The 27,436-nt window shown below is 40.3% G+C and overlaps 1 protein-coding gene across 1 annotated transcript; it reads left to right on the top strand.

The window, feature by feature from the left end:
• On the top strand, nucleotides 1-27,411 carry tet2 (tet methylcytosine dioxygenase 2). Its single transcript, XM_061091615.1, has 10 exons — nucleotides 1-293; nucleotides 17,336-20,278; nucleotides 20,352-20,442; nucleotides 20,550-20,643; nucleotides 20,752-20,960; nucleotides 21,125-21,275; nucleotides 21,996-22,085; nucleotides 22,448-22,585; nucleotides 22,762-23,116; nucleotides 23,369-27,411. Exons 2-10 carry the CDS (start codon nucleotides 17,380-17,382, stop codon nucleotides 24,733-24,735), a joined length of 5,394 nt encoding a protein of 1,797 aa, XP_060947598.1. The 5' UTR covers nucleotides 1-293; nucleotides 17,336-17,379; the 3' UTR covers nucleotides 24,736-27,411.
• Nucleotides 27,412-27,436: the final 25 nt, after the last annotated feature.

The following is a 27,436-nucleotide window of genomic DNA, read 5'->3' as shown; positions in this document are numbered from 1 at the left end:
CGTGGCTCTTCCCCCTGACCGGCAGCAGCATCTTGTGCCCTCGGCGTGCCTCGGCTGCCTTACGCTAGGGCCACAAATGAGTGTGCTTCTCAAGCCGGCAAAACAGCGACACCCGGGCTTCTCCTGATGATGAGAGCCGACGTCAGAGCGGTTTCCATGAATATTGATGTGGAGGATAGTCTGTTACATAGAAGAACAGAAGGAGGCAAGATGGCTGCCCTTTAGGATTTGTTAAAGAGGAGATCCAGACGGTTTGTTGGAATTTCTACAAAGTGGAGGGACGTAAAAAGGAGGTGAGAATTTGCTCGGAGGCTTAATACTCTGCTAACCCTAATCCCATGTAACCTTGTCTGTATTTTGTGGGGGTTTTCTGTATCAAGTGAGGGAAGGCAAATGTCCTCCCACCGAAAAACCAAGAGCTACATAATAAGGAGGGGATATTAGATAAAGCTACTCCAACATGGCTGACCATTTTCTTTCTTTTTTTCTTCCTTTTTTGCAAGCTGAATTTGAGAGAAACATTTCCCTGTTTTCCTGTGTGTTGTGTTCAGTCGACATTCTTGCTGCTTTTGAATGCATCATAGAAAATAGTCTAGTTTGGCTGCTTGTTCAGGACTTTTTCTTTGAGCATAAAGCAAATGCCGGTGTACTGCTCTCTGCCAACATTTCAACCCGGCTGTTTTACTATCAGGCTCATGTTATTAAAGGTGTTTGAGTATGGAATGTGTGTGTGTGTGTGTGTGTGTGAGTATGTGTGTTTGTGTAAGAGCATTTGTTTTAAGAACAGAAACACATTTTTAACATTTATGCATAATTATTGGTTATTAGAGAAATATAATAACCTTCGTTGAATATGTTGAGATAAACAAGGTACTACACCATGTGGCTTCTTATTTTCACGTGCACAGCCGTGTACGTGTTTGTTTGTGCTGTTCACGAGGGAGACTGTGTGTAGGAGAGTGAAAAGTCCAACCAGGACATGTCCAGCAGTGAGTGCACACAGTGTCTGCAGTGGCATAGCTTCTGGCTTTGTGTATCTCTGTGAATCAGCTTTCAATGCTTTCACCACTGAATGACAAGAGGACACAAAAGGCAAATCCCAAGGAGAAGCAAAAGAGAAGAGAATGGTGGTGGCAGAGAGTGGTGAAGGCAGACAAGGTCAGAAAGCTCTGTAGGAGCTGAAACTCAATCCTACCGCACCATTAACTGGGGGCAAAAGAATGGGAATTCTGAGGCAGGTTTTTTAACTACAGCCTAAACAGGGGATAGTTGCCTGAGAGCTGCAACAACTTCAACCAATAGTAGCCCAGCAGGGTTGTATAATGTAATGCAGTATAAGCAGTTAAAGGTTAGTACTATCAGCCTAGTGTGTTATTTTGTAAACAGAGCTATTGGCAAATAGATCATTGACAACACAAAGAGAAATGTGCGTCTCTGTGTGATGTCTCATCGTTTTTTTAAGGAATCAGTTTAGAAAAACAATAATGGAGTGATTACAAGGAGATAATCACCCATAGGTGAGTGATTGAGTTTATATACCTTGGAAATGCAGTGGTTAATAACATATTTACAACATGTAAATTCATACGAGTTGTAGAACCTCTGGTCTTATCTCAAAAGCAATTAGCTAATTTGTTGTTAGTTGTTTTCCCCCTGAATGCACTAAATACTACTTATCTGAGTGGCCCATTGGAATATAACGGGTCTATCTCTGGTTTGTGTATTGGGTTTGTGTATTGTCCTGACTGAAGCTGTAATGTTCAAACAGCATGGCCTCAGGTAAAAAGCTAAATAAAGGCATGCCTGGGGGGTGGAGAATAATGACCCACTATTAATTGGGCCCAGTTTAAAAGTCTGGCCAGAGGTGCAACGCAGGGTCTTCAGCTTTACGTTTTTTTTAAATTTTCTGAAAGTTCAAGGAAATACAGTCATTGTGAAAATAGTGACAGTGAGTTTCTATTAGAGAGAAACTCATGGATACATGAATAACACGGAAGAAAAGAGGAACCTTATCTATTTGCCAAAGGTTTTTTTCCCACTTTTCTAATCAACCCTAACCCTAAAATGTATCTGCTTGTTGTGGATGAAAATCCTTGTGAACTGTCAGGAAACTTTTGAACCAACAATGGTGGTGTGGCTCTCTGACGCAAGGGCATGACAGTGTTTTGATAATGCAAGCATGGTCATTGACTGCAGTGTCAACACGAGTGCTGAAGCTGTGGTGTTCTCCATAGAACCCATAAAGTATGTTGTGACTGGATGAGATCAGGTGATCCACACATTTGTGTGCATGTGTGTCCCATTGCCCCATTCATAATGTTAAGAAGTAATAGATAAGAGATACTGTCTCATGACCTGATGAAGTCATATCAGTTGGATTATTTTATGTTTGTTACCAAACATTTGAGACACAGTTCTGTATCATGAAAATCGAGTCTATTTTAGATTTCTTGATTTTTATCTAATCCTTAAGCAGATGGAATGTTACATTCCACTCCATATCTACTGCCTAGTTTGGATGGATTGCCTCTAACCCAGTTCTCTGCATACCAATGAAAGCACATGATTGCCATAGTTTGAATGTACAATTTGGGTTGTCCTTTGTCTTCAGTTGCAGGTTTTACTAATGATAATCCTGAACTGCATAACTTACATGTTTTAAAACTGAAAAATAAAACCCCCACAATCTTACTGGAGAGGGTTTCAAGAGTCTCCGCATGGCTGCTGTTGCAGGCACCAGAGCATTAATGGGCCTACAGGGGGCTGAGTGGGGGAAGGGCCAGATAGATCAATCTCTTGCACATAGCTTCTCCCTTCTATCCACACCTACAGATAAAGCCTTGCGGTCGGATTGCTCCTTCGTCATGGCCGTAAGTCCCCTTTATGTCACTCCAAGGGGAAAAGACAATTCACCTTTGGGAAGAATGTCCAGTTGCCATAGCGTGCTACAACAATGCTGTCTACTTACAATACCCAAGCCCTTACCCAAGCCCTCACCTCTGACCCTGCTCTGTCCAGCCCACGCATCATATTTCCAGCCAGGGGCAGTTGCACAAGTAACACAGAGTAACAGGCCCAGTGGTAGGTTAGACATTTTAGATTGCACTACCTGCTGGCTTGCTGGTCCATAGCTCAGCTGCTTTCCTGAGACAAAATGGCGAGATACTGAGTGTTTTTATTGATTTCCACAATATTGATTTCCCTCTTGTCTGCTATTGGGGGTTGGTTTTTTTTTCCTCATAGAAAGCAAGGGAGGAGCTGCAAACCACAATCAGGTGCTTCTGCAATGGAATCTGAGTGTCATTATGTTGTCACTATTTTAGCTCACATTTTATATATTTGTAGGAATTTACCCTCAGTAATGACCAGCTGTGTGTAGTTAATGAATAGATAAAGCTGCATGGTGTTAGCCTCATGCATCCTTGTATAGATTTAAGGGAGAGTTGAAATACAGCTATTTTTCATTTTACTCACCATGATATTAGCACACATTTAAGCATTTAATAGCTATATGTCTGAAAACAGTTGGAGATCCTGCTCCTTTGTAACAGTGGGATTCAGAGTTTTGTGCTTTTATACTCTGAAAATACATTTATATACATATATACTCAAAGAATTATGTCGGTGATCAATAAATAACCAATCAGACTCGTGCCAAACCCCAACCAGAGTCTTTTATGAAGGCCCCAATCTGTTAAAAAGTCTGTAATGTAATAATGGCTTGGGAATGGTTTTTCGTACGTGACTGGATATGGGCAATACCAAAATGTGTTTTTACGTCTGAAATACAAACACGTTATCAGTAAATGCCACAGGGTTATACAGATTGTGAATCCCAACTATGACTCGTGGCCTTATTTTCTCATAAGGCTGTGCGTTGTTAACCGGCTGATGCGTAATTATGGAGTGAACGTGATAAGGCACTGTTTGAGTGGCACAGGGCTGGCGGGAGTGTTACTGGCCCTGTGAGCATGTATCGATGTCAGGGTTTACCTCAGGGGTGAGACAGCGAGGGCACCGACTCAAAAGCTTCCTCCACGTGAGTGCGCGCACATGGCCGCTCTGTTTACAAACACTATCGTGGCAGTCCGCGGAGAGAGTGAGATGTTACGTAACTGACTCAAAGCGAATCGCATCTCTTCCCGCTTCTCGCCACAGCGCTCCTCCTACGCTCGGACAATCTTTTTGAAAGCTGTTTTCGTCGGTTCCGGTGCTAGAAGTTAAGATTAAAAAAAGAAATTAGGAGCCATGGACACAACAGCGTCTGTGCTTGGGAACGTAGCGAGACTGAGAGCAAGCCTTTTCTTATGTTGATGCCACTTTGATAATGAATAGCTCTTAGGAAGGTTACAGCCTTTAATAGTGGCAAATTGGGAGATTAAAGTGGTTGTAAACCAATTACATGATTTCATAACTTTGTTTCACAGCTCTTGCTTTGCGGTATGACAACTTAACTTCAATATTTGTAAAGTTTTATGGGTAATGTCACCATGAAACTAAATGCTTATTCTAAAAACAAACATTTGAATGCAACCAGACAATAATATAGGAACATTTGACTCCAAAAGGAGAAAACATGGTTTGACCAAAAACCATTTAGATAACGTTTCCCAATTCTAGGAATAATAAAACAATAATAAAAACTTTTTTTTGAATGAAACTGAAACAAAGCTAGCGCTCTTGAAAGAGATGGTGCAAGAAAAATCAGTTAATAAGTAGAACAAGTTGCAGATCAAAATGATTCACTATAAGGACACGCCCAGAGGTGCCCGTTAAAACAAAGCATGACGGGTGTGGAGATTGAAGTCTTGAACACAGGCTGTCAAAATGCTTACAAATCTTGTGACCTGACCTCATGCTAGGATCTGACCTTTAGTAAGACTTTAATGTCAGAAGATTTCTCAGTTCCCCTAATACTAAACATGTGACGATGGAAACTTTGTAAGAGGTTACATTTTCAAGCTGCTGAAAGGTTCATTGGTTTCAAGATAAAATAGCCTGTCAAAACTCATCTTGATCTAGATGTATATCTGAAAAGCTATTTCAATAGCTAATGCCCCTGCCACATGATATGCAAAGCTCTGTCATAACAGAGCTATCTCAAAGGCGACCACGCTGATCCAAACAACTGCTTCTGATGGCTGTTTGGCCTTCTCTGAAATGGCTGTCAGATATGGACGATTTTGCTGCTGGGAGCTGTCATTGAAAGGTTAGGCTCCATGGCCCCCTGTTGTCTACACAAGAAGCACAAAGACAGACAGCTGGTCCTGAATGTCATTGAGAAGCGTTACGCTACCAAAGGCTTTGAATGACATCACTAACTATTTCTGAGGGCTTCAAGTGGCTCAGGTTCACTATTAGGTTTCATTTGAGGAATGTACGAGTGTGGCAGCTGGTGTCCTTCCGAGTCGGACCACTCAATGACAATCACGTTGGATTTGTATCCATGTACGTATTTGTTAAGTCCGATTTTAGCTCTCAGTCTGAATGGATAGAGACTCCTTGCAGGATAATACCCAGCATTCATGCACAATTTTCATTCATACACTACACTCCCCACTAGAACTAGTCTTAGAAAGGTCAGTACAAATACAGTTTTATATGCAGGGAAACACCAATCAACATAGCAGAATTTGACTATTGTTATTCCTGAAGCTCTGCCACATTAGGATAAAATATTGTCTTTAAGGGAAATATAAAACAACACACAGAATGTAAGTACTTTCTTAAAATTTGAGTGGAGCAAGAAGTGCACTTCTGGGTTTATACATCCTTGCGCTGAAGCCCTGAATCACAGAAAATATCCCTCACCCAGGAGGATTTGTGATTTCTATTCAATGAGAGTCACGTGACTCCCACTCAGTGGAGGGAAAGAGGGCGCTTAGCAACAGCGGCTTAGGTCAGGCTGCTCAGAAACCAATGAGGGAAAAAATATCTCCACATTCGCTTTCCAGATAACAAAAGAGGATATAGGAGAAAAGTTATTCTAGGCACTGCTATACTATATTTTTGGCTTTATTTTTTGAGAATAGAAAAAAGAAAATATAGATTTCCAATCTTGCCATGCTTTTTGTGCAGTGAACTCCTATATGTAGCTCAGCCATACCAGTCTGTCCTGGTACCTATTTAAAAGTCCTTCACTGCCATTTATTTCCTTTGATTCCCTTTGCTCTGTTTACTGTTCACCTTCACTTCCTCTTTAATTAGTAACTGGCTGGGATTTAGATCATGCAAACAGAAACGGAAAAGTTGCTATATAAATGTGCCTATAGGGTATCACATGCCAAGACTTGCAGTCTGGAGTGTGAATTAAAGAAACATGGGATTCATGTTTGTTCATCATTTTGCTGTGTGTACGAGTGTTCCACCTCATGCCAGATTGTAGTGGGTAAAACAATGAATAAAGAGGAAAGGGTCAATAAGTAATGAGTCTCTCATCTAACTAGTTCAGCTTAGAGCAACTACACTTTCTTTCTTGTTAATGCTGAAAACATAAATGCAGAAGCTAAAGACAACAAACAAGAAGTGCAACCTAAATTTAAAAAATGAGTGAGAAATCATTTTTTTGTCAGGTTTTGTGGCTCAACAAATTTCTAAAATGCAGTGATATATATGGATCTGCAGAAGGGCAAATGTAGGTTCCTGAATATGTGGCACTATTGATTTACTGGCACGATCAATGCATTAAGCACATGTGCACACCCCAGCAAAGCAGCCTGCTCTGCAGTCAGCCATGCTGGGGTAATGTTTAGACCAGATGGGCTCTGGAGCGCTCATAAGATGGTCGCCATGGCTATACCATGTACTCTGAAAGAAATTAACTTTGCTCTGCACACAGTTCATCGAGTTAGTCACATATATTGACTGTTGCGTAGACAAAGGTTTGAAGGGCAAAGGAGATATGCAGATTGCAAGGAAAGGTGCAGAACTGTGAGGGGTTGGGGACAGGTTAGTGGGTTTTGTATGCTCAGAAGCCAAATTCTTCATTAGAGTCTCTATGTGATGCAGCTTGAAGGCACAGAAAAGGGATTAGACTCTGAGCGCAAACTTTGCATAGTGTGCTTCAAAGTTAGGCAAGGTTTCCTCCAGGCTGTGGTGATTAAACAGGAAAAACCACAAAGATCAGGCAGTTGGATGAGTCAGATGGGCCTATCTACTATCAAGAATGACCTCTTCTTTAAAACGTTCAACATCAATTCCTTCATATTTGAAGGAATGGCTGATGATTAACAGATGTGATCTGTGACACTGGCCCAGAGGGTGGACATAGTAATTGTTTTGCAACTTAAGAATCAAGTCCACCTCTTAGTTTTTGTATGCGAATACGATCTTTTGTGTCATACTGGCATTTGGTAACTTAGTTCTTAGTTCACGATTTATGAGTTATGTGTTAAAGAGTTATGCTTAATTAAATACATGAGTTAGTCTCTCATTAGCTGTTGAAGTAGCTGTTTTAGAAGATTTGAAAGTGCTGAAAAGATCAGACTGATTAAAGTAGACCACGTTTAAAACTACAGTAGTACGTGCAAGGATGATATTTTGTTTGCAATTGTTGTGTGTGCGGTTATTCCACAACACTTGCGTAACAGGTTATATCACATATGTACAGAGGCAGTTTGTTCCTGCCAACAAAGACTGTTGAGTTATTCATACTAATGTCATCTACACAACCTTAAATTCCATCTCACCTTTGCCATTTAAACTCGCTCAAACCTCCTGGCATTTAAGGCCATGAATCTAAAAGCATAAAAACATGCAATATCTTTAAACTCAATAACATAATAGGCTACAACATACGTTAATGTACTAATTCTCTATCAGTATTTTCAACTTCTTCATCGAGCTCAACAACTTTGAGACATAGGTTTGTGTGTTAGCCAGCAACATGCTGGATCCACAATATGAACAGTGTCAAGTAACAACTGTCAGCAGTTCATCCGGTTCAACCTAAGCCATTAAAACTAGACTGAGTAAACCAGTCTTGTCCTTGGGTCTTTTAAAGGTTGCCACAAATCACAGACTCCTATATGGGTTTTATGTCCTCCTCACTACTTCCTGAGCTCCACAAAGACAAAGCCCACTGAACCCTTAACATCATTATCAAACTATCTTGGATTAATGTTGACGTTGATCCTAATTATGGCTATGAGCACTTAAATATGGTTTATTGTTGGTGCCAGAATATCTCTCATGTCTTTCATTTTGTTAATCCCTTTGACTTGATGTAGGTCCACCAGTATCCCCCCGGCTCTGTAGATTTGGCTACCATTAGCCAAAAAATGGGGCGGTAACACCCCTTGATATTCACCTTAACATAATATGTAGGCTCATATAACATAGTAGAAATCTTACTCTAGATCTGCGGCTTAAGATTTCCATCAAATCCCAAATGCATACCATAAATTGTTGTTATCAGTTCATGATTAATAAAAAAGAAATCAATTCAGTAAAATAATGTTGAGTAGTTCAAATTAACTTGCTCAAATAGTTCTATAGTTAGTTTTTAGAAGTCAAAATACAATCAAAGACGGCAGACTGGGACAAAAAGCAGTGCAAGCATAAAGACTGCAGTGGGAGTCTCCTGAAGTAGGCCACATCTGTCTTGCATTAGACATAAAGAACAATGTAGATTGTGCAGATCCATTTCTCTTCTGGAGGGGGAGGATGCTCTCCAGGGAAGAAATTACAAACAGAAGTGTACGTCCTCTGTGTTTCTGTGGTAATCTATTAATCTTGTCTTCGGATTCCGAAAAGAAAAGCAAGAGCTAGAGTATAGTTTGCATGCATGTGCGAAGATATATCACAGGAAATCCCACAACTCTTCCTGAAAATGAATATGAAGTTGCTGGATGATGTAAATATCACAACAGGAAACAAAACTGCTCTACCTGACTCTAAAACTAGACTTGGGTTTGAGGGGTACTCTGGTCACATCACTAAATCAGATGCTCATGCTTCTGTATTCATGATAATAACTTACACATGTTTCTGCATCTATTCAGTCACCGATACAAAAGATCACAGCACCTTAACGTAAAGCAGACGCTGTATGCCCCAAACTTTGGAAGATAGATCAACCGTCAGTTGGGGACAATTAAGGCAATATGTGTATCAAAAACATCTGGTGAACCACAACTGTTTAGAACAGTGCTACACCTTCACATGTCAGATTACCTTTCAGTCTTAAAGCAATAGTTCACCATAGGAAATATGTCTTTTCATCTAGTTGCCAAGAGTTAGATTAGATTGTTACACCCTTAAGTCTGTTCAGTAAACACACAAAAGAAAAAGTTGAAAAACTACTAGCCGGGCCCTGTCTGAAGGTCCTCTAGGAAATGTTGTATTTGACATGTTTAATCTGTACCCAAATAAAAGTTGTAACAAATGGCAAGTTGTGGTTTGTTGGGAGTTAGTGCTGAGCTATTACTTGGCTGCAAGCAGTGAATTCCTGGAGAATCTTCATATTTTTAGAACAAATGTGAGACTCGCGAGTAGTGTTGTTTTCAACACCAAGCAAACAAACCATTTCCCACAATGTAAAACTATTCCTTTGAGGGGAGAATAAAACTATGGGTCTCTCTGATCTGATAAATGAGGAAATGGCAAAGATCTCCGACCAGTGTGTGTGTGGTCTGCTTTTATGGTTTTTTTTGTTTTGGATTTTACTTTCATGTTGGATTTCTTGAGATTGTTCCTCTGTCAGTGGCTGTAAGAGTGTATCGATGCCATATGTTGTGAAGGTTCTTAACGCAACAGAATTGAAACAAGATCAAGGCACTCCGAACAAATTTTGACCCGCCAAGTAAATTCGAAGGATTACAGAATCGACTGAAGACACTGGGAGCTTCTGTTTCGCAGCCAGGGTTGAGGGTGTCATATGTTCAGACTGATAGAAAAAAGGAGAGACATAGAGCACAAACAAATTGCATTGTACACAGTGCATGTGTGTGACATGTGGCATGCTGTAGTCACAAGTGTTAGGTGGCCTGACTGCAAGAATCTGTGCGATGCCGAAGATGAACATGTGTCCTCACACGTCTGATTAGTTTTAAACCGTCAGTAACAACACAAGCTACCAACACTTTGCTTCCCATTGTGCTTCATGACTTGGTGTGTTACAACCTTCCAGACTTTGCAGTCCACCCCCCTTAACTTTTTCCCTAAAACTCTGTCCAATGGAGTAAACCCCCTCAGATCATATGCTAGCCATATGTCATGGGTTGTCATAATTCAAATTCTACACGGATGTCTGAAAGCATAATCAAACACTGCCTTAAATCAGGCAAACGTGTATGTTTCAGGCTGTTAAATGGTTTGGTGTCAAAAACTGGACCAATCATACATAGTTTGAAGGTTAGTCTAAGCGCTAAGATCCCAGTGGCAACAGCTGAAATTCAGTGTAGGATTTAAAAATGGTCGTGAAGTGGATGTGCAGTGTTTTTGAGCCTACATGGCTGCTATTTACACAGCCAGCTGGAATGCAGAGTTGTGAAAATGTTGTCAGAGGTCATGAGGTTTGCGGAGCCGCGAATCCAGCTTTACATTTTACGGGAGGGATTTGAAACACTGCAGAATGCAAGTCATCTGACCTAATTAGACTGGTAGAAGTCTCTGAGGGTAAGGTTTCACTCACAGTCTGAACTGTCTAACTCCAGTCTGTCATCATATTACATTACATTACTGTATTACCAAACAAGGACTTGTATAACCTACATTTCCTTTTCCATAAAGCTTTATCTTTATGTTTAGAGTAAGATATGTGAAATTAGTTATCTCAAAAAATTTAAGAGAGGGATTTCAGTCAATTTCAGTGGCTCATATTAAGCTTATACAATTTACATTTGTTGGTTTTGCCATATTTAATTTTCCACTATGTTGAAAAATGAAGAACTACTTTCTTTTTTACTTTCGTTGGGACATGAAAATCATTAGAGGCCTAAATAACTTTGATTTAATAGTTCTTCCAAGTAAATGGCATTTTATTACACATTATTATTTTCCTATAAATTGAATTAAAGTCTGAGTTATATTAAACCAATATCAAAACTGTATTTAACTTTGGATCAGTTTAATAACAATCCTTAATCCTACTTTTTAATGAAAACACTTGTAATGCTTGGCCCTATACAAGAGTTAGCAATGCTGTGGAATCAGTGGCTAAATGCTAGCAAACTAGCTAAGAATAGCAAGTGATAATTACTGTACTTGATATTAGAACTTACTAAACTGCACTGACTGCTAACAGACCACGCTAGGTGAATGCTATACAGTATGTGTTAATAGTTCTATGGGTTAGAACAGACGTTACTGGCCCTGTGAGCATGTAAAAATGAAGTTATAGTTCATTAAAAGTTACAACTTTCAGTCCGATTACAATATGTATGTTTGTAATGACCCACTTTGTTGTGACCCACTTCATATGGGTTTTACTTACTAAGTGCTGTGAAAATTTATAGTCTCTGGACTGGATGCATGCTCCATGTTCTTATCTTTCAAACAGGAACATGCAAATGGTCCCATTTCAGCAGAGAAAAGGAAATGTTCACTTGAGAGTATGGCTTATTCTTGACTCTATTCTGCAAAACAGGGGTGTGCCTTGGCAAGTGTGTGTTTGATTTACAGGGCTGCTCTACATCTCCCCTTCTCTCTCTCTTCAACAGCAGGGCTCTTTGGCCCAGCTGCCTAGGCCTCAACCTGAAAGTGCAGAGACCTGAGTCTCCCAGCAGCTGTCGTTAGCGGTGAATGTCACATACGGCTGCCAAGTCACGCCAAATAGAACCCATCTACTATGGCAGCTCTCATATTTCACTGGCTCTTGCTGGGAATAACAAAAACACAGTGTGTGTCCAGTGGATTAAACTTTGTTACACATGATAAAGCTTCACATGACTGGAGTCGATATGGATAAATATCCAACACCTATGATTTCTAGCTGATTCTTTAAAGCCTTGTATGGACAATGGACATACTGAAACATGTTGGTTACTTTTGTGTTTGGTAGAGCAAAGCTATATTAAAAAAAGACAATTGTTAAAATAATACTCTACTGTCATGTGCATTAACTACTGCCGTTAAATGACTCTTGTGCAAACTGTGTCCATTGTTTTACAATACTGATCACACTGTGTCCAATAGTCCATCCTTGCCCCCAGGCTTGAAAGCACTAAAGCAACTGACCCTCCATAAATGCCAACAAATACATGCATAGGCTGTAACTATAGGCCTATGACTGTCTAGATTTCTACAACAGCCCTTAGCAGCCAGCTTCATAACTGCACGGACTATTATGATGGACCGGACAGGAAGGAAGTAGATGAATGGCAGGAGTACAGATGAATCTGGTGTGTAATTACAGGGCAGAGAACTGGAGGTGAGGCTCTGTGAGAGGGAGAGAGAGGGAAACCAAACAACAGCCTACAGAGACAAAGAAACTGACATCTGGAGGGAAAGGAAGCTTTGTTGGGAATCCAGTTCGAGCCAAACAAGCCGAGTTATATCATGAACTGAAACAGAGTGCTCATTTCCCTGATGGACATTATCTACTTGCAAGAAAACCAAAATAGATCAAAGTACCACAACTTCTAGAAGGCAAACCCTCTAAATTCACAACACCACAGTGCCTCTGGTCTAGTTTTCTGCTCTACTTCCAGGGCAAAAATAGACCTCCCTCTGTATCATATAAATAATGAAGGGAATGCAGCCAGTACTCCAAATGTCTCAAAGCAAGCACCTTCAAAGCTGGACTTACAACGTTGCATAATTGGTGAGGGTTTGTGTGTTTGTACGTGTACAGGCGCACGCACGCACGCTCAGCTGGGATCTCTGGCTTTGTTCTGGGTTTGCAAAGATTTTTTTTTGTTGTCAGTGTGGGTGTATCCAACTGTGACAAGCTGCTTGGCTCCGTTCGGTCCTTTGTAAAGCCTGGACTGTCCCTTAGGACTGGAGCTGCACTGAGAACAGCTTAGCACTGGTGTTCACCTCTTGACTTAGTTACTGATTTACAGACTGCACCGAGGGCCAGACAAAACAAAAGAGTAGTCACATGGGGTCGGGAAGTGGTATTCACCCGCTTATCTCATTGTTTCATTTTCAGGGATCAGATGCTTTTCATGTGAGGGTGCCAAAAAAAGGGTGGGGGTATCAGCTTAAACCTTATTCTCAAAGCAAATCAAGTTAGAATAATGCTTTAATAGTGAGTTAACTTCATGTCCCTCTTGCCAAAGTTGTGAAGTGCTTTGCTATTCAGAATGTAACATCACATTTATTTGACCATCCAGTTTAGACATGGTTGTTTAAGGATTTCTTTGGTCTAATGAAGAAATTAAATGCTTGTTTGAAATTTGGGAAATTATACAGTCACAACTTAACAATGGCTCTTTTATAGACTAGAGTTAAAATATAAAAACACATTTAAGAATTTTTTAAAATCACAAATCGGTGTCCTCTAAATGAAAACACCCTCAGATAATATTTAAGCAGACATTTTCCTGAAATGTTGGCAAATGGAAAACATGTTAATCATTGTCAGTTGCTTTTCTTGGTCTGTCCAAACAGCACATTTAAAAACGAGAAGAACTCCTGCAAATGATAATGTATGAATGTGTGTATGAATAAAGATGCCTTCTGGACGCAAAGACCATTTATCAATCCTCCAATGAATTAAACCCCCTTAACATTTCAATTTTAATAACTGACATAATCCTAGAGGCTCTGTGTCACTTTTGATTACAATGCGGGTGGTGGGATCCCGTTGTGGCAATTTACATTTGTCTATGTCTGACAGAAGCAAAAAGGAGATTAACTTTGCAACTTGTTGCCTGAGCAGCTCATGAAATTCATGGTCCAGCACTGTCTCAGTATAACTTGCAAACTTAAGTCTTATTTATTGCCCACAGTCATTGACCATAGATTCTTATTTCATAATACAAACACAGATATTCCCTTAAAAAGACATCACACTGGTGCATTTAGGGGAAATTTTTAAGAACTTTATCACTTTTATCATTATAAGGGCATACATCTAGAAAACAATAACACACAGGGTTAATCAGTAAAAGATATAATGAATCTTTTATCTGCAATGTTTTGTTATACATCCGTTTAATGGTAAATGCATGATAGCTCTATTAAAGTGATGTGTTAACATCTTTTGACCTCAGTTTGATTCTCCTTTTTGTTGTGATTTAGACATTTCTCTTATATTCTTGTTTGACAGACTATCTGAAAGCCTCGGTTAACACCCCCAAAATAGATATTCATCAAGTTAATAAACAGTTTGACTAAAAGGGAAAGTTCATATTTGGGGTGAAAGATGCGCCCACTTTCCTCTCTGCAGATAGAACAACACCTTTTGGACTATTTTCTGCAACGCTTGACCTGCGAGATGTCTTTGTTTTCACTGTGCAGCTTCTCTCTTCCACCTGCTAACAGGCAGCTGGCCTCTGTGTTGTGACAACGGTGGGAGCTTCCAGACACCCTTGTAACAGCTTGGCTCGTTAGTGGGAGATTTAGCACTCTAACTTTGGGGGTTTGGAGGGCTGCTAATGTCCTGGAGGGGTGATTGAAACAGGGAAGGAGATCATTATGTTGACCAGCTCGCCTGGTCAGAGCTAAGCCTGACAGTTTTCTGTGTAGATGGTCGTGATCCAGATGGTCGACTGGCCTACTATTGCATAGAAGTGATTTTGTTTTTGGTCCACTTGTCCTGGTTGAGCTTTGTGGTTAAGGACATCTGAAATCCATGTTGTCTCTACAAGATAAAAGTATGTTGAAGTATTTAATGAAATGCAAACTTTTCAAAAGTAAATCGCCCCAAATTAATATCTCGGCTGCAGATGGATTGTTTGATACACTTTTCTCTAACCTATATTACCTATCTAAGTAAATCAAATTCACTTATACTTCAGTCTTTTTCACGTATTGCAATGCATTATTGTATCCTTCCTTTGTTTACATTCCTTGTAGCCTGTACATAAGATGATTAATCGAGTCCATGCATTTCATGGTTCAAAGTGAATCTGAACATACTCAAGTAAATGTAAAAAACTCTAAATAGGTTATCAAGCAAATGTCTTTTGCCAGAACCATAAGCAACTATAACTGGTTCCAGATGTGACAATCACGCACTATTACGCTAAATAAAACATGCCATATACCTCAAATATTTGGACCCCCCCCCCCCCCCCAGTGCCTACAGTGAGCTTATATAAGGACTTTTATGGGAATCTAAAGCTGGATCCCATTATGTTTTCAAAGGTTGTGTAGCACTTTGACCGTAGCAGCCGGCCATTCAGACCCAAGGCTTCACTAAATACTCCAAAGATATTATTTACTTTCTAATTACACCAAAAATATTTAGCTCAGTTGAACTTTCAGGAAAATAGTCGGAAAACCACTTCCTTACATTATATTTTATATACTGGCCCATTATATACTGGCCCAAGTTTTAGAGACAAAAGTTTTTTTTACTTGGTGAAACCTGAATTTCCTTGAGTAATTCTTTCATATACTGCATATATTGCACCAACGCAGTAAAGGTGCTTCATCACCTCTGTCATCTGTGACCAATCTATTAATGTTATTCAACCTGATTGCAAAGTTTAAAAACTTACAAACGAGTAACGTGAATTTGGATTTTCTGTGAATTTGTTAAATGTTTTAAATTAGGTTAAAAATTGACAACTAATTCATCATTTTATATATTAAATTGTGAAAATTAAGGCTGTTAGACTTTGTTGGGTTTCATATTACATTACAATTCAACCCAGAGTTCAAATATTCAGAGTAGATGTTGGTTGTGAAGCTGGAGGGGGCTTCTAGTGGGCTTGTACGTAGGCAGAAGAACCTCCAATTAAAGTCAGGAAAATGCATCTTTTATTTTGTTGTTAACATCTGTACGAAAAATAACCCTCAGGGACAAGCACAGAGCATTTGAAAAGACGGCAGCCCACACTACATTTGAAATTGATTACCACACAACCTAAATGGAAAATGGAGAGTTGAAATGGAGTAAATACATTTAAGCCGTAAACTGGCCGAGATGTAGGCAAGATACAAATGTTACCATCTGAAAAAAAGGAGAAACTGAAGTGGAATTAATTTGAATGACAGGTTTGTGACTTATACTGTTGGAGATCTGAACTCCCTTCCTCTCATGCAAACCATGAATCTGACGTATCAGTACCATCAGCTGCCATCTTCTGTCAGCCAGCTTTAATGCCCAACACTAACTCTTTTACTTTAACACTTAATAATTCTTGGCCCCCTCTTGGTGATTATCAGCTGCCCATTCCTTTAGCATCTGCAGGGAGTTGCTCATAATTATGATGGATTAGACTGCGGCTCTATGTGCCTGTGCAGTGCAATTGTTTTGCAGATGCTGCGGATGTGACATGCATTAACAATGAAGGGCGGCAGAGAAAAATCAATATTCTACTGGAATCACTGGAATCTATTTGCTTTTGGCAGGGAGCACAGGGAAAACAAAATGAAACCATAAGCTCAGTCTGCTGCTTAACCTTCTGAAGAAATCTTATTGAATTATAGAAATTAAAAGCTGTCTCTCTTTCAGCTTTCATTTAAATTCATATTACAAATGTCAAATACATTTTTTGTAAATTTTGCGCAAAATGTGTAATTTGATAATATAATTAATTTGATAAGTAATTTTCTGGACATATGGACTAATTTAGATTTATGTGGGTCTATCAGACATTGGGGTGGGTTATGATTCTGTAGTCATAACTTCATTACCCAAAGCTTGTAACTTGTGTATAGCCCTTAACAAAGGCCTCAAATTTGAGAACTTAATTGTATTTGCAAATTTGACATTACAATGAGGCAATGGCGAGGAATACAACAACAGAACAGCTGAAGAGCAGCCAGCTCCTCCTCCCATCTACCATCTGTGAGGTTAACCTTATGTCCTCCAGTCTTAAATCAATTATACTTGTGTTTTGATTAATATATTCTGTCGTTTTGTACTAAAACAAATGAACCATTTTGTTAAGTTTACTCCATATTCCAATGAAGTATTCAACCACCCCTCAAACAGGAGAGTAATGGCACTTCCCTAATATTGCCACATTTTTTTAAACCTATTGAAAAGTCGGTGGGGGACAGTAAGGATTTTGGCTGTTGTATTTCTTAAATTAATGTCCACGTAAAAGTAAAACTCAAAATGGTGTTTCACATGGTCAGCCAAGATATCTCTGTGATAACCGCTTGTATGCATTCTCATCAAACACAGCATAACAATTTGACTGTATCACATTTAGCTAATTCTGCTTGATCAATGAAATAACTAAATATGTATCTCCTACATTGTGCCTTTCAGGACAGACAGAGGGCAGCCCTGTGGATGGACTCTGAGTCGGCCAGATGGAAACAAAACAGGCCAGACATGAGGCGGAAGAAAGTCTGATATTAGCACAATTTGGCCAATCTCGAAACATCTCACACAAATTACAGAATGGAGATCAGTCTTCAGAGGCAGATTCTCTGCAGAACACTGGGGATACAAACTGGAACCATTACAAGCCTAATACAGGTGCCAACTCCATGAAGAGGCACCGAGAGAATTGCAACAGCCCAGCTTCAGGACAAGGGCTATTTGATCAAGGAGCCTACATGATGAATGGAGAATTGATGAATGGAGAGCATGGGCTCACTGAGCAATCCTTAATGGTCCACCAGACCAAAAAGCTTAAAGTAGACACTGAGATTCAAGGTAATGATGACACAAGCTCTAGTTTGTTGGCAAACTTTCCTGAGTTGACAAAGGCAACAGAATTTGAATGCAAGGCCCCACATAGAGAGGTTAAGTTAGACGTTAGGAACTGTAATTTTCCAAATGGCGATGTTTTCTGTCTACCAAGGAATAAACAAGTTTCAATTCCAAATGGTGCTGTATCGCCTTCCTCAAACATAGATAGCACTCCAGGTGACCTTTTAGAGAAAACTCTGTCTCAGTATTATCCTGAGCAAGTTTCAATTGCACAACAAACACCTGGGTCAAACCTTGATGCTGTCAATGGTTCACTGGCAAACAAGATACCCAGTGAAGGTGCTCAACACCCCTCTTTAACCTCAGGGTTGTCCAATTCAGACCAAAGGCCTGACTCACAACAGCAGCCGCCTGGAGCATCTGGCAGTGCTGAAGGAAGTAAAAATTACAATTCTGTCAACTATGGAGTGAATGGATACTCAACCAATTTTGCAGCAGAACACCAGCAGCAACAGCATCAGCAGCGGCCACGTTCTTACTCTGGACAGGAGCTGCCTCTAGGTCAGCTGCCTGGTATGATATCCCCTACAAATACTGCCAACAGCTCACAACAACATCCAAATGGTCGACAGTGTTACCCAGATGACACAAATCCTCAAGGTATATATGTGAAGGCCAACCAGGGGTTTACTCAGAACTCTTTTCTTGAATGCAGTGCTCCTCTACAGACACCAGAGGAGGGTGGATATGACCCCTTTCCTAGCTCTGGGATAGATAAGATCCGACAAAGTGAGGGACCCAGGTCTGGTCAGCATCATGGCACTGATGGGGGCCATCAGTTCCGGATGCAACCCCAGGACTTTAAACAAAATGCTGAGAAGCCACATAGAGACGATAGTATGGGGCCCAGTCTCCAGCAGCCATGTCATCCTGGATTAGAAAATGGGATGGAGAACACATTGTCTAAGCAGAGAGTCAACGTATCATGTCCGACTCCCCACCAGAGAGGCTGGATAGAGCTGAACTCTTCACATTCTCCCCAGCAATCTGGAAATGGCCCGTTACCCCAGGCTCAAGAGCAGGATATGTGGAGGGGCTACTCTGCTAAGCCTCAGTCAGAGCAGCAGGCAGCTAACCAGCAGATTCACAGCCAGATGTTGGAAATGAATTCACCGCAAGGATTCCAGACACAGGGAGTTTTCAGAGATGGCAGTCAGGGGTCTAACAGCTTCCAGCAGCAACAACATGACCGTCTCCCAGCCCAAACTCACTGTGTGCCAGCCCAGCACAACACTGCCCCTGAGTGTCAGCAATCAAATGCTAAAGCCCCTCAAATGCAGCACCCCCAGAAAAGGCCTGAGCACCATAACTTTCCCCCAAATCGGCAAGCAGACAGCCAGTACCACACCCAGATGCAGTCAGAGCACTTATGTGAAGACCCTGACCTGCAGGATATACTGTCACCTGGGCTTTCAACAACAAAGCAACAACAGCACTGTCATCTTCAGCGTCCATTGTCCCACCCACCACAATTTGAAGGGCAACCCAAGTCTACCAATTACAGACCTCGCAGTCAGCCTGCTCCAGGTCAACAGCAGCTTCAACCTGCTCAACCCAACAACCAACATAATCAGCACACTGACCACATAGCATTCAGTTACAACAACTCAAAAGAAATGCAACAATTACAACAACAACAACAACGGCAATATCCACCAAACTCAGGCAGCAGTAACCTCACGCAATTTCAACCGCAGCAGCCTATCAACCACTGCCACCAGCCAAACCACACAGACTTTCCCCAGTCCTCTCCACAGTCACAACCTCATTTACCACAAGGTGCATTAAACCAACAGGTATCAACACAAATGTATCCTAAAACTGAACAGCATCTGCAGACATCACACACCCAGTTCCAAAGGGGGCCTCGTTTACCTCTGGGACCTGCGAGTCCCCATGGAGACTTTCAGAGGCACGCAGCCCTTCGTATGCACTTGTTACAAAGGCAGGAGCGTCAGGGCCCTGTTCATTCTCCCCAGAACACTAGTGACCACAGCTTCAGGGCTGTGAAAATGGAAAACAGTACCAGATTTGAGGTCCCTTGTTCACAGCAGCAGGAGCATCAGATACAGATGCGAGAGGCAGGAATAGGTGGAATACAAGTCAAGCAGGAAAATCAACAATCCCAGTGTGCTCAGAGCAAGAGGCAGGAAAGCATCTTGGCCTCTATGGAACAAAGTCTGAGGCAGTACCAGCTTTCACCTGTGTTTGAGAAGAAATCACTCGTCATCAATGCAGCAAACAAAGTCAAAGTGGAATCTTCTGGCCCTATCACAATCCTTTCAACCAATACTGACCTGGGTGGAGTTGAATCATATGCAGCTGCCTCAGCCCCAGTAGCTCCAAAAAGACCACATGATTCCACTCCTAAGAAGGAAAACCTCCTACAGAGCTTTATGGACTCACCTATGAAGCTGCTGGATACACCTATAAAGAATCTACTGGATACCCCCGTGAAAACGCAATATGATATTGCATCGTGTCACTGTGTTGGTAAGTCTCATATTTAAAACATGATTGATTAGTTGGTGGGTAAATATTAATTCATGTTTCTTTATGACCTAAGAACAAATCAGTGAGAAGGATGAAGGCCCATACTACACTCACCTGGGATCAGCACCTAGTGTTCCTCTTATACGGGAGATGATGGAGAAAAGGTAAGCCGCAAACTAGACCTCTTGAAAAAAATGTTAATCGTGTGTTTTATAACCACTGTGCACTATTGTACCTGTATTTACTTTAATGCCCATATTCCTCTTTGAAGGTCTGGTCTCACTGGTAGCGCTCTCAGGATTGAAAAAGTAATATTTACCGGCAAGGAAGGAAAAAGTACACAGGGGTGTCCCATAGCCAAATGGGTAAGAACTGATTGTATATTTAATTTTTTGAGTAAGTAAATCAGGTCCCATGTATTTGCCTCAAATATCTACATGTGCACATGTTCTCAAATACCAATCATGTTTCAGGTGATTCGTCGATCCAGTGTAGATGAAAAGCTACTGGTGCTGGTGCGGGAACGTACTGCTCACACTTGTGAGACAGCTTGCATCATTGTGGTAATCCTGGTCTGGGAAGGCGTCCTACCCAGCGTAGCTGACCGCCTCTACCTCGAGCTAAGTGAAACTCTAAAAAAGCATGGAGCCCTCACCCAGAGACGCTGCGCTCTCAATGAGGAGTAAGTATTGGCACTAGAAAACTCAAAAAACCTTAGAATATACGTGTTACATGTACCAAAGACTTGAAAGGGTACCAATTGGATCCTCACTCACCACTTTTGCCTACCACTGATTTAAAATGGACAAAAATGACAAATTTAAACCTTGTGTCTTCCCCCTTCAGGAGGACCTGTGCATGCCAGGGGCTAAACCCTGATGCCTGTGGAGCATCCTTCTCTTTTGGCTGCTCTTGGAGCATGTACTACAATGGATGCAAATTTGCCCGAAGCAAAATCCCAAGGAAATTCAAGCTACTAGGAGATGATGTGAAGGAGGTATTTCATCTAGATTTACAATAGTAGTCTAATTGTGAATAGTGGTAACATTAAATTAACATGTTAAAGTATCTGTTATGGATTTTTTTTTACCATACTCACACATAACTGTATATGCTACTAAATATTATGTATGTTGTATATTAAATATTATATCTGTACAGGAGAATAGTGCCTCTAAATTCCACAGATACTCCATTCTCTCTTTAAACAGTACCCAAGGTCAGGTTATAGATAAAGGGCCAAACAGTACATTGTAGTGTCTACGTTGAGGGACTTTCATATCTAACTCAGATGCGCCAGACAGAGAGGCACCAACTTCAACTCTTTTGCATATTTCACCAATGGAAAGATGTAAGGACACAATGTGATTAAGGACTGCACGTTTTAGGCTTGTCTATCCAATAGGATGCGAACACCTACATGTAACATTGAGAGTGACAGCAATTCTCGCCATTCATGGATGTGCTGTTGGAATGGGTGACGCAAGTAGAGGGAGATAAACTGGGATGCTGTGGGAGACATCTTGAGACTTGGGGGTGACAATTGCTCATGTTGCTCTATTAGCCTTTTTATATTGTTCCACCTTCTGATCTCCTTAATCAAGTCTATATTAAAACCTTCTGCATGAGACATCAGCTGCTGCCTGAGTTCTCCTTTCACCAGCTTCCAGAAAACTTCCATTCCAGTAACTTACGACTGCCATTCTATGTCTTTCAGGAAGAGAAACTTGATCACAACTTGCAAAATTTGGCAACCTTACTGGGTCCCTTGTATAAAGATATGGCACCTGAAGCTTATGGAAACCAGGTGAGTATATGTGAACATTACACAGGCTGTTTACTAATCCCAATCTACATTCTAATGATTTATCAAAATCAACAAAACTTGAAAAAGAATACCCTGCTCCTCAAAAGTATCAGTCATCAAATAATACATTAATATAATGATATAATATATCAAACCATTCATCACATTTGTGGTTTTAACACATATGCATACATACAAAGAAATGTAACTTGCATGCCAACAACAATAAGATCCTCACAATGTGACTGGGTTCTACAAATAAATGCATGAAAAATAAGTTGTGAAATGTCCTATCTATATTTTTTAGTGACCCTCATAAACTTATACTGTTCTAAAATACACCTCCTATTTTCCTGACACAGGTAGAACATGAACAAAGGGCACCAGATTGCCGTCTGGGCCATAAGGAGGGCCGACCATTCTCTGGAGTCACTGCTTGCCTGGACTTCTGTGCCCACGCTCACAGAGACCTCCATAACATGCAGGGTGGCAGTACTGTGGTAAGCAGAACCTGGGCAATGTATATTCTTCCAAGTTTCTAGATTGAGGATCGAATAGATACTGAGACTTAAAATGCACATCACGCTATACTTTAATTTCCCATTATTAGTATGACAAAAGTACTTAATGTCTGTAACATTCCTAAATGAGTATTTAACTCATTCCCATTTTACAGGTGTGCACATTAACAAGCGAGGATAACCGTGAGATTGGAAAGATTCCAGAGGATGAGCAGCTCCACGTTCTGCCTCTTTATAAGGCTTCCAAAACTGATGAATTTGGCAGTGAGGAGGGTCAACAAGAGAAAATCAAGTCAGGCGCTATCCAAGTCCTGAGTGCATTTCGCCGTCAGGTGCGCATGCTTGCAGAGCCCGCCAAGTCTTGCCGGCAAAAGAAGCTGGACGCTAAAAAGGCAGCTGCCAACAAAAATGCCATGTTGGACAGCGCTAATGATAAGGCAGAGAAGGCCCTCCTGGCTAAGACAAAAGCAGGCACTTACGAGAATATCACTCACAGCACTCCTATGGCAGGTACTGTAGGTATTTATTGTTTATTTACTTACTGTTTAAACTTTATTACACATTTTTTTAAATCATCTCGTGTCTATATAAAAATGCATCTCTTTGTAGGGATACATTGTAAATGTGCTAAGTAAATAATAAAAAACTCTAAGAGCAATTACACTACAGAATTCATAGCTGATGATGTTTGAATTGGCGGTTGGTGTAATTTTTTTTGCTACTTCTCAGGCGTTCATTAAAAAAAACCAACATCTTTTTTAGGACGTATTCCAGGTGCAGTTGGAGCAACCTATCATCCAGGGCAGCCAACACACCACCTTGGGATCCATCCTCAGCAACTACAACAACAGCACCAGAGTATTCTACCCCCTTATCCTGGCTCCCCAAATGCAGCCAACTACCCCAGGTTCCCTAACCATCCTGGGTCTTTTCCAAGCACTTCCAAGCCAGGCAGCTTGTATCCCCACCAGCCGCCAACACCAGCCAGCCCTTATCCTTCCCCACTCCATGTACCAAACTCTTACATTAATGGATCAAATCGTCCATTCCCAGGTTATCAATGTAATGGAGGAATGCCCCTTGACAATTACCATCCATACTATACTTCAAACCCAAAGCACCTAGACATGTACCGACAACAGCGGCCAGTGCTTTATTCAGAGCAGCAGTATGGTGCACATCAACGTTATGACGTCGCTTATCCCCCAAGGTACAATGAGCCAGGTTTACAGGTAAATGGTTACAATGCATGCAGCATGAGGCCAGTACACCCCATGAGACCCTATGGCCCTTATGGTCCTAATGGAGCCTCAGAACCCCAGTTTATGGACCCCCTGTCCAGAGCACCATCATCCCATGGAGGTCTAGAATATAACGCTGCTGTAAGCAAAGGCAATCAGTTTGGAGGATACCAAAATCCATACCTGTCTCGGAGCCCTCAAATTTTACCACCAGGCCAAGATCCTTTCCATATGCAAATCAAGACAGAGATGAGCATGCCTAGCCCACAGATTTCTTCTCAGTTAGGTGGTGGGTGTTTAAACCGCGAGACACAGCCAGGGGTAGGTCTGCCTAATGGAAGCCTCATGGGCTCTGGTATTAAGCAAGAGCCTGGAACACCACCGACACCCACAACACCAAAAAAACCAGAGATGTGGTCAGACAATGAGCACAACTTCTTGGACCCAGATATTGGTGGTGTGGCACTGGCCCCTAGCCATGGCTCAGTTCTGATTGAGTGTGCAAAACGGGAGCTCCATGCAACAACACCCCTCAAAAATCCAGACCGCAACCACCCAACTCGCATCTCCTTGGTATTTTACCAGCACAAAAATATGAATGAGGCCAAGCATGGTTTGGCACTGTGGGAAGCCAAGATGGCAGAAAAGGCTCGAGAGAAGGAGGAAGATGCAGAAAGGAACGGTGGCGAGGGGACACCTAGCAAGGGCAACAAAAAGGGGGTGAAGCGGGAACATGTTGAGTCAACAGATCCCAGTGTTCCGCCTCCTTACAAGCGTTTTATTCAGGCACTAATGGAGGGGTCCTTGTCATGCACAACAAACACCTATGTCAGTACAACTCCATACGCCTTCACCAAGGTCACAGGACCTTACAGTAAGTTTGTGTAGAAAACACTCACGATGAAGAAAAGTGAAGGGGCTGCATAAATGATAAACAAAAGACTTTAAGCACCACTGGCCTCATTTAAACACTCCTTCCTATCCATAAACTTAACAACAGCATTGTATAGAAAAAGGAACCTGTGAACAGATGAAATCACATTTCACATCAGGTCTTTCACCTCTTTAACAATCAAGCTTTACGAGTTGACCCTACCAAGGATGTATTTATTTTTGTTTGACAACTTTTGAAAAATAGTGTCAAATTCTCTGGTGCTTTAGACAGATACATAAGGACCTATTTTTACAGAAACAAAGTTCTCTTTCTTTAATGGTGGCTTTATTTTTTTTTACAAATATTTGGAGATGTCGAACTTGGCATGACACACTGACTTTGTAAATTTCAACATTCATGGTGCTATGAAGTGTGCTTAATACCATTTCTTTTAAATCAAATGCCTTCACACAATACCATAACACACTCTACGATTGACAACACTTTTTAATAATGAAAGTTAAATGTTTTGGTAATATGGTTATATTTTTAAATCATAAAATCTGATTTTATTGCTCTTATAACAGTAATTAATTCCCTAGCAAAATGGCATTTTGATTGACAAATTTATTAGAGGATTGTATGAGCAATCCATGAAATAAGTTGAGTTCACAACGATCATTGTGTTGGTGCTTCTTTCCCTTTCCTATGTCATTTTTACTGTAAATTGAGCCATACTAAATGGTGCATTTTTAACATTTTGAGAAAAACTTTGCAATTGAGTTATTTTAATATTTACCAGGTTTACTATATTGTTAGCAACTGTTTTTAATGTTCCCTACTGTAGGTTCATTGAACAAGCCTGGATTGTGAATATTTCGTGTAGTTTTGTCTTTCGTGCTTAGTAAATATGCTTTTTATACACTGAGGAACATGAAACAGGGTAGGCTCAGTGTCAGTTTCAGAGGGCAGCTGGCTTGCTGTGGGGTCTTTAATTATTGTAATCTAACTGTAAGATAAACATTTGAGATTTGTACAGTAAATTAATTTCCCGTTTTGGAATTGCTGTTATAGATTTTGTGTTTTGTGTAAAAATGCAAACTGTATTCTTTGGGTTTCAACTGACTTTTTCATAAGGTGCTATTCAACCTACTAGACGCATACAATGTGAGACTCTTGGGGCAGTGAGAAGGCTTTTAAATGATGTTTAGTACAAACCTGTAATACCTCAAAATTAGTTTGGCAATATGATTATAACATTTTTCCTTCTTCCTCTGTATATTACTTTCAAAATGTTGAGAACAGCTTGGCTTAAGCCCACTCAAAAAAGGCATAAAAGTTCATTTCTTACTTTCTTATCAATCTGCTAGAAAGTATCACCTGAACTTGAATCTTTGATGTTACTGTAAAATCAGGGACATTTTAAACTAATGTGTACATCTTCATCGCCTGTGTTCAACTTATCTTCTCATTCAGGGACTTGCCATTGCATCCCGAACTATTGTCTATTCCACACAGATGAAATTATTTCCCTGCAATCCTTTACCTATATTTTAGCTAGAATGATGGTGGTAATCTATTAAAAGTAATTGAACATATATGCACTGAGCTGATTAAAGGGAAAGTATGATATTGACTAAGTTAAAAGCAATGCATTTGCTTTTGCTTTGAGGAAAGACCAGGGCAATGATTAACGTAATTGCACATCTTTGTGCCTGTGTATAGTTAAATTTATTTATAACCACTAAGCAATTGTATAATGATTTTATTCCCTGATTAATTAATGCGACATATAAAGGAATGACTCATGTTATGGTAACAACTTTCCCCACTCTTTAACGTATTCATTTTCTGCAAGCACTTCATTTCTTTTTCAGGAAAAAAATATGTAACAAAGAATTACAAACATTTTATTTAAACAGATTGTAAATGTGTTAAAAAAATAAATAAATTATGTCACAGTGTACATACCGAGAATTTGTATTGCAAGAATACAACTAATTCTTCGATGTTGATGTATGATCTTCTTTTCTGTCAATTTGACCCACAGCTTCTCATCATATCTTAAAATATCCCTTTTACTCTTTCAGGTTAAGAGAATGATCATAGTTAGATTATCCAGGAAGTCTTTGTAAATATTACGGTCACTGTCACAGCGATGTTTACAGTTATAGTAACCTGTTAGCTACGACATTAGAAGGTCTAGGTTTTTTTCTTTTAACTGTTCCAATTTTGTAAAATAAATCTACATAAAAATGTTGAATTTCATTGTACAGGACCCAGCTACAGTAGCAGGTTGTGGTTGAGAAAGCCGAGGTGTCTAAGATATAGCGGGTTACAAGCATAGCCATACTTGAAGATGCTTCAGAGTGTTTCTAAGTGAGTCAACATTACTTGAATAACTTTCTGGGTTTAACTTGTGCACAATATGTGCTCAGCTCAAAGGTTAAGCTAGCAGTTGATACACACTTGGTTTTTTTGCAGTTAGACACTAAAAGGTATAAAAAAAATAAAAGTGCAACTTTTTGCCTGTCATTTTATTTTTTTAAGGCTTTCCTAGTTCTTCTGAAGTTTGGTATGCTACAAAAAATGGAATTAAGGATGGGTATTAATACTGTAAGTATTGTAATGTACTGAATGCAGTTTATTTGAAAGCTGTTTATTATATCATTCCTGATATTGCTGAGATGTGGGTGTTTTTTTAATAAAATTTAT

This window comes from Limanda limanda, chromosome 2 (genome assembly GCF_963576545.1).
Source record: "Limanda limanda chromosome 2, fLimLim1.1, whole genome shotgun sequence".
NCBI lineage: Eukaryota > Metazoa > Chordata > Actinopteri > Pleuronectiformes > Pleuronectidae > Limanda > Limanda limanda.
The sequence above is the reverse complement of the archived record's forward strand: the minus strand, read 5'-3'. Positions and strand labels throughout refer to the sequence as shown.

Excerpts from the sequence above, each read along its gene's own strand:
- tet2 (XM_061091615.1), top strand. The coding sequence starts at position 17,380 with ATGGAAACAAAACAGGCCAGACATGAGGCGGAAGAAAGTCTGATATTA. Across the intron at positions 21,276-21,995 it reads TAGGAGATGATGTGAAGGAG|GAAGAGAAACTTGATCACAA; the intron begins GTATTTCATCTA and ends TATGTCTTTCAG. Across the intron at positions 22,586-22,761 it reads TGCAGGGTGGCAGTACTGTG|GTGTGCACATTAACAAGCGA; the intron begins GTAAGCAGAACC and ends CCCATTTTACAG.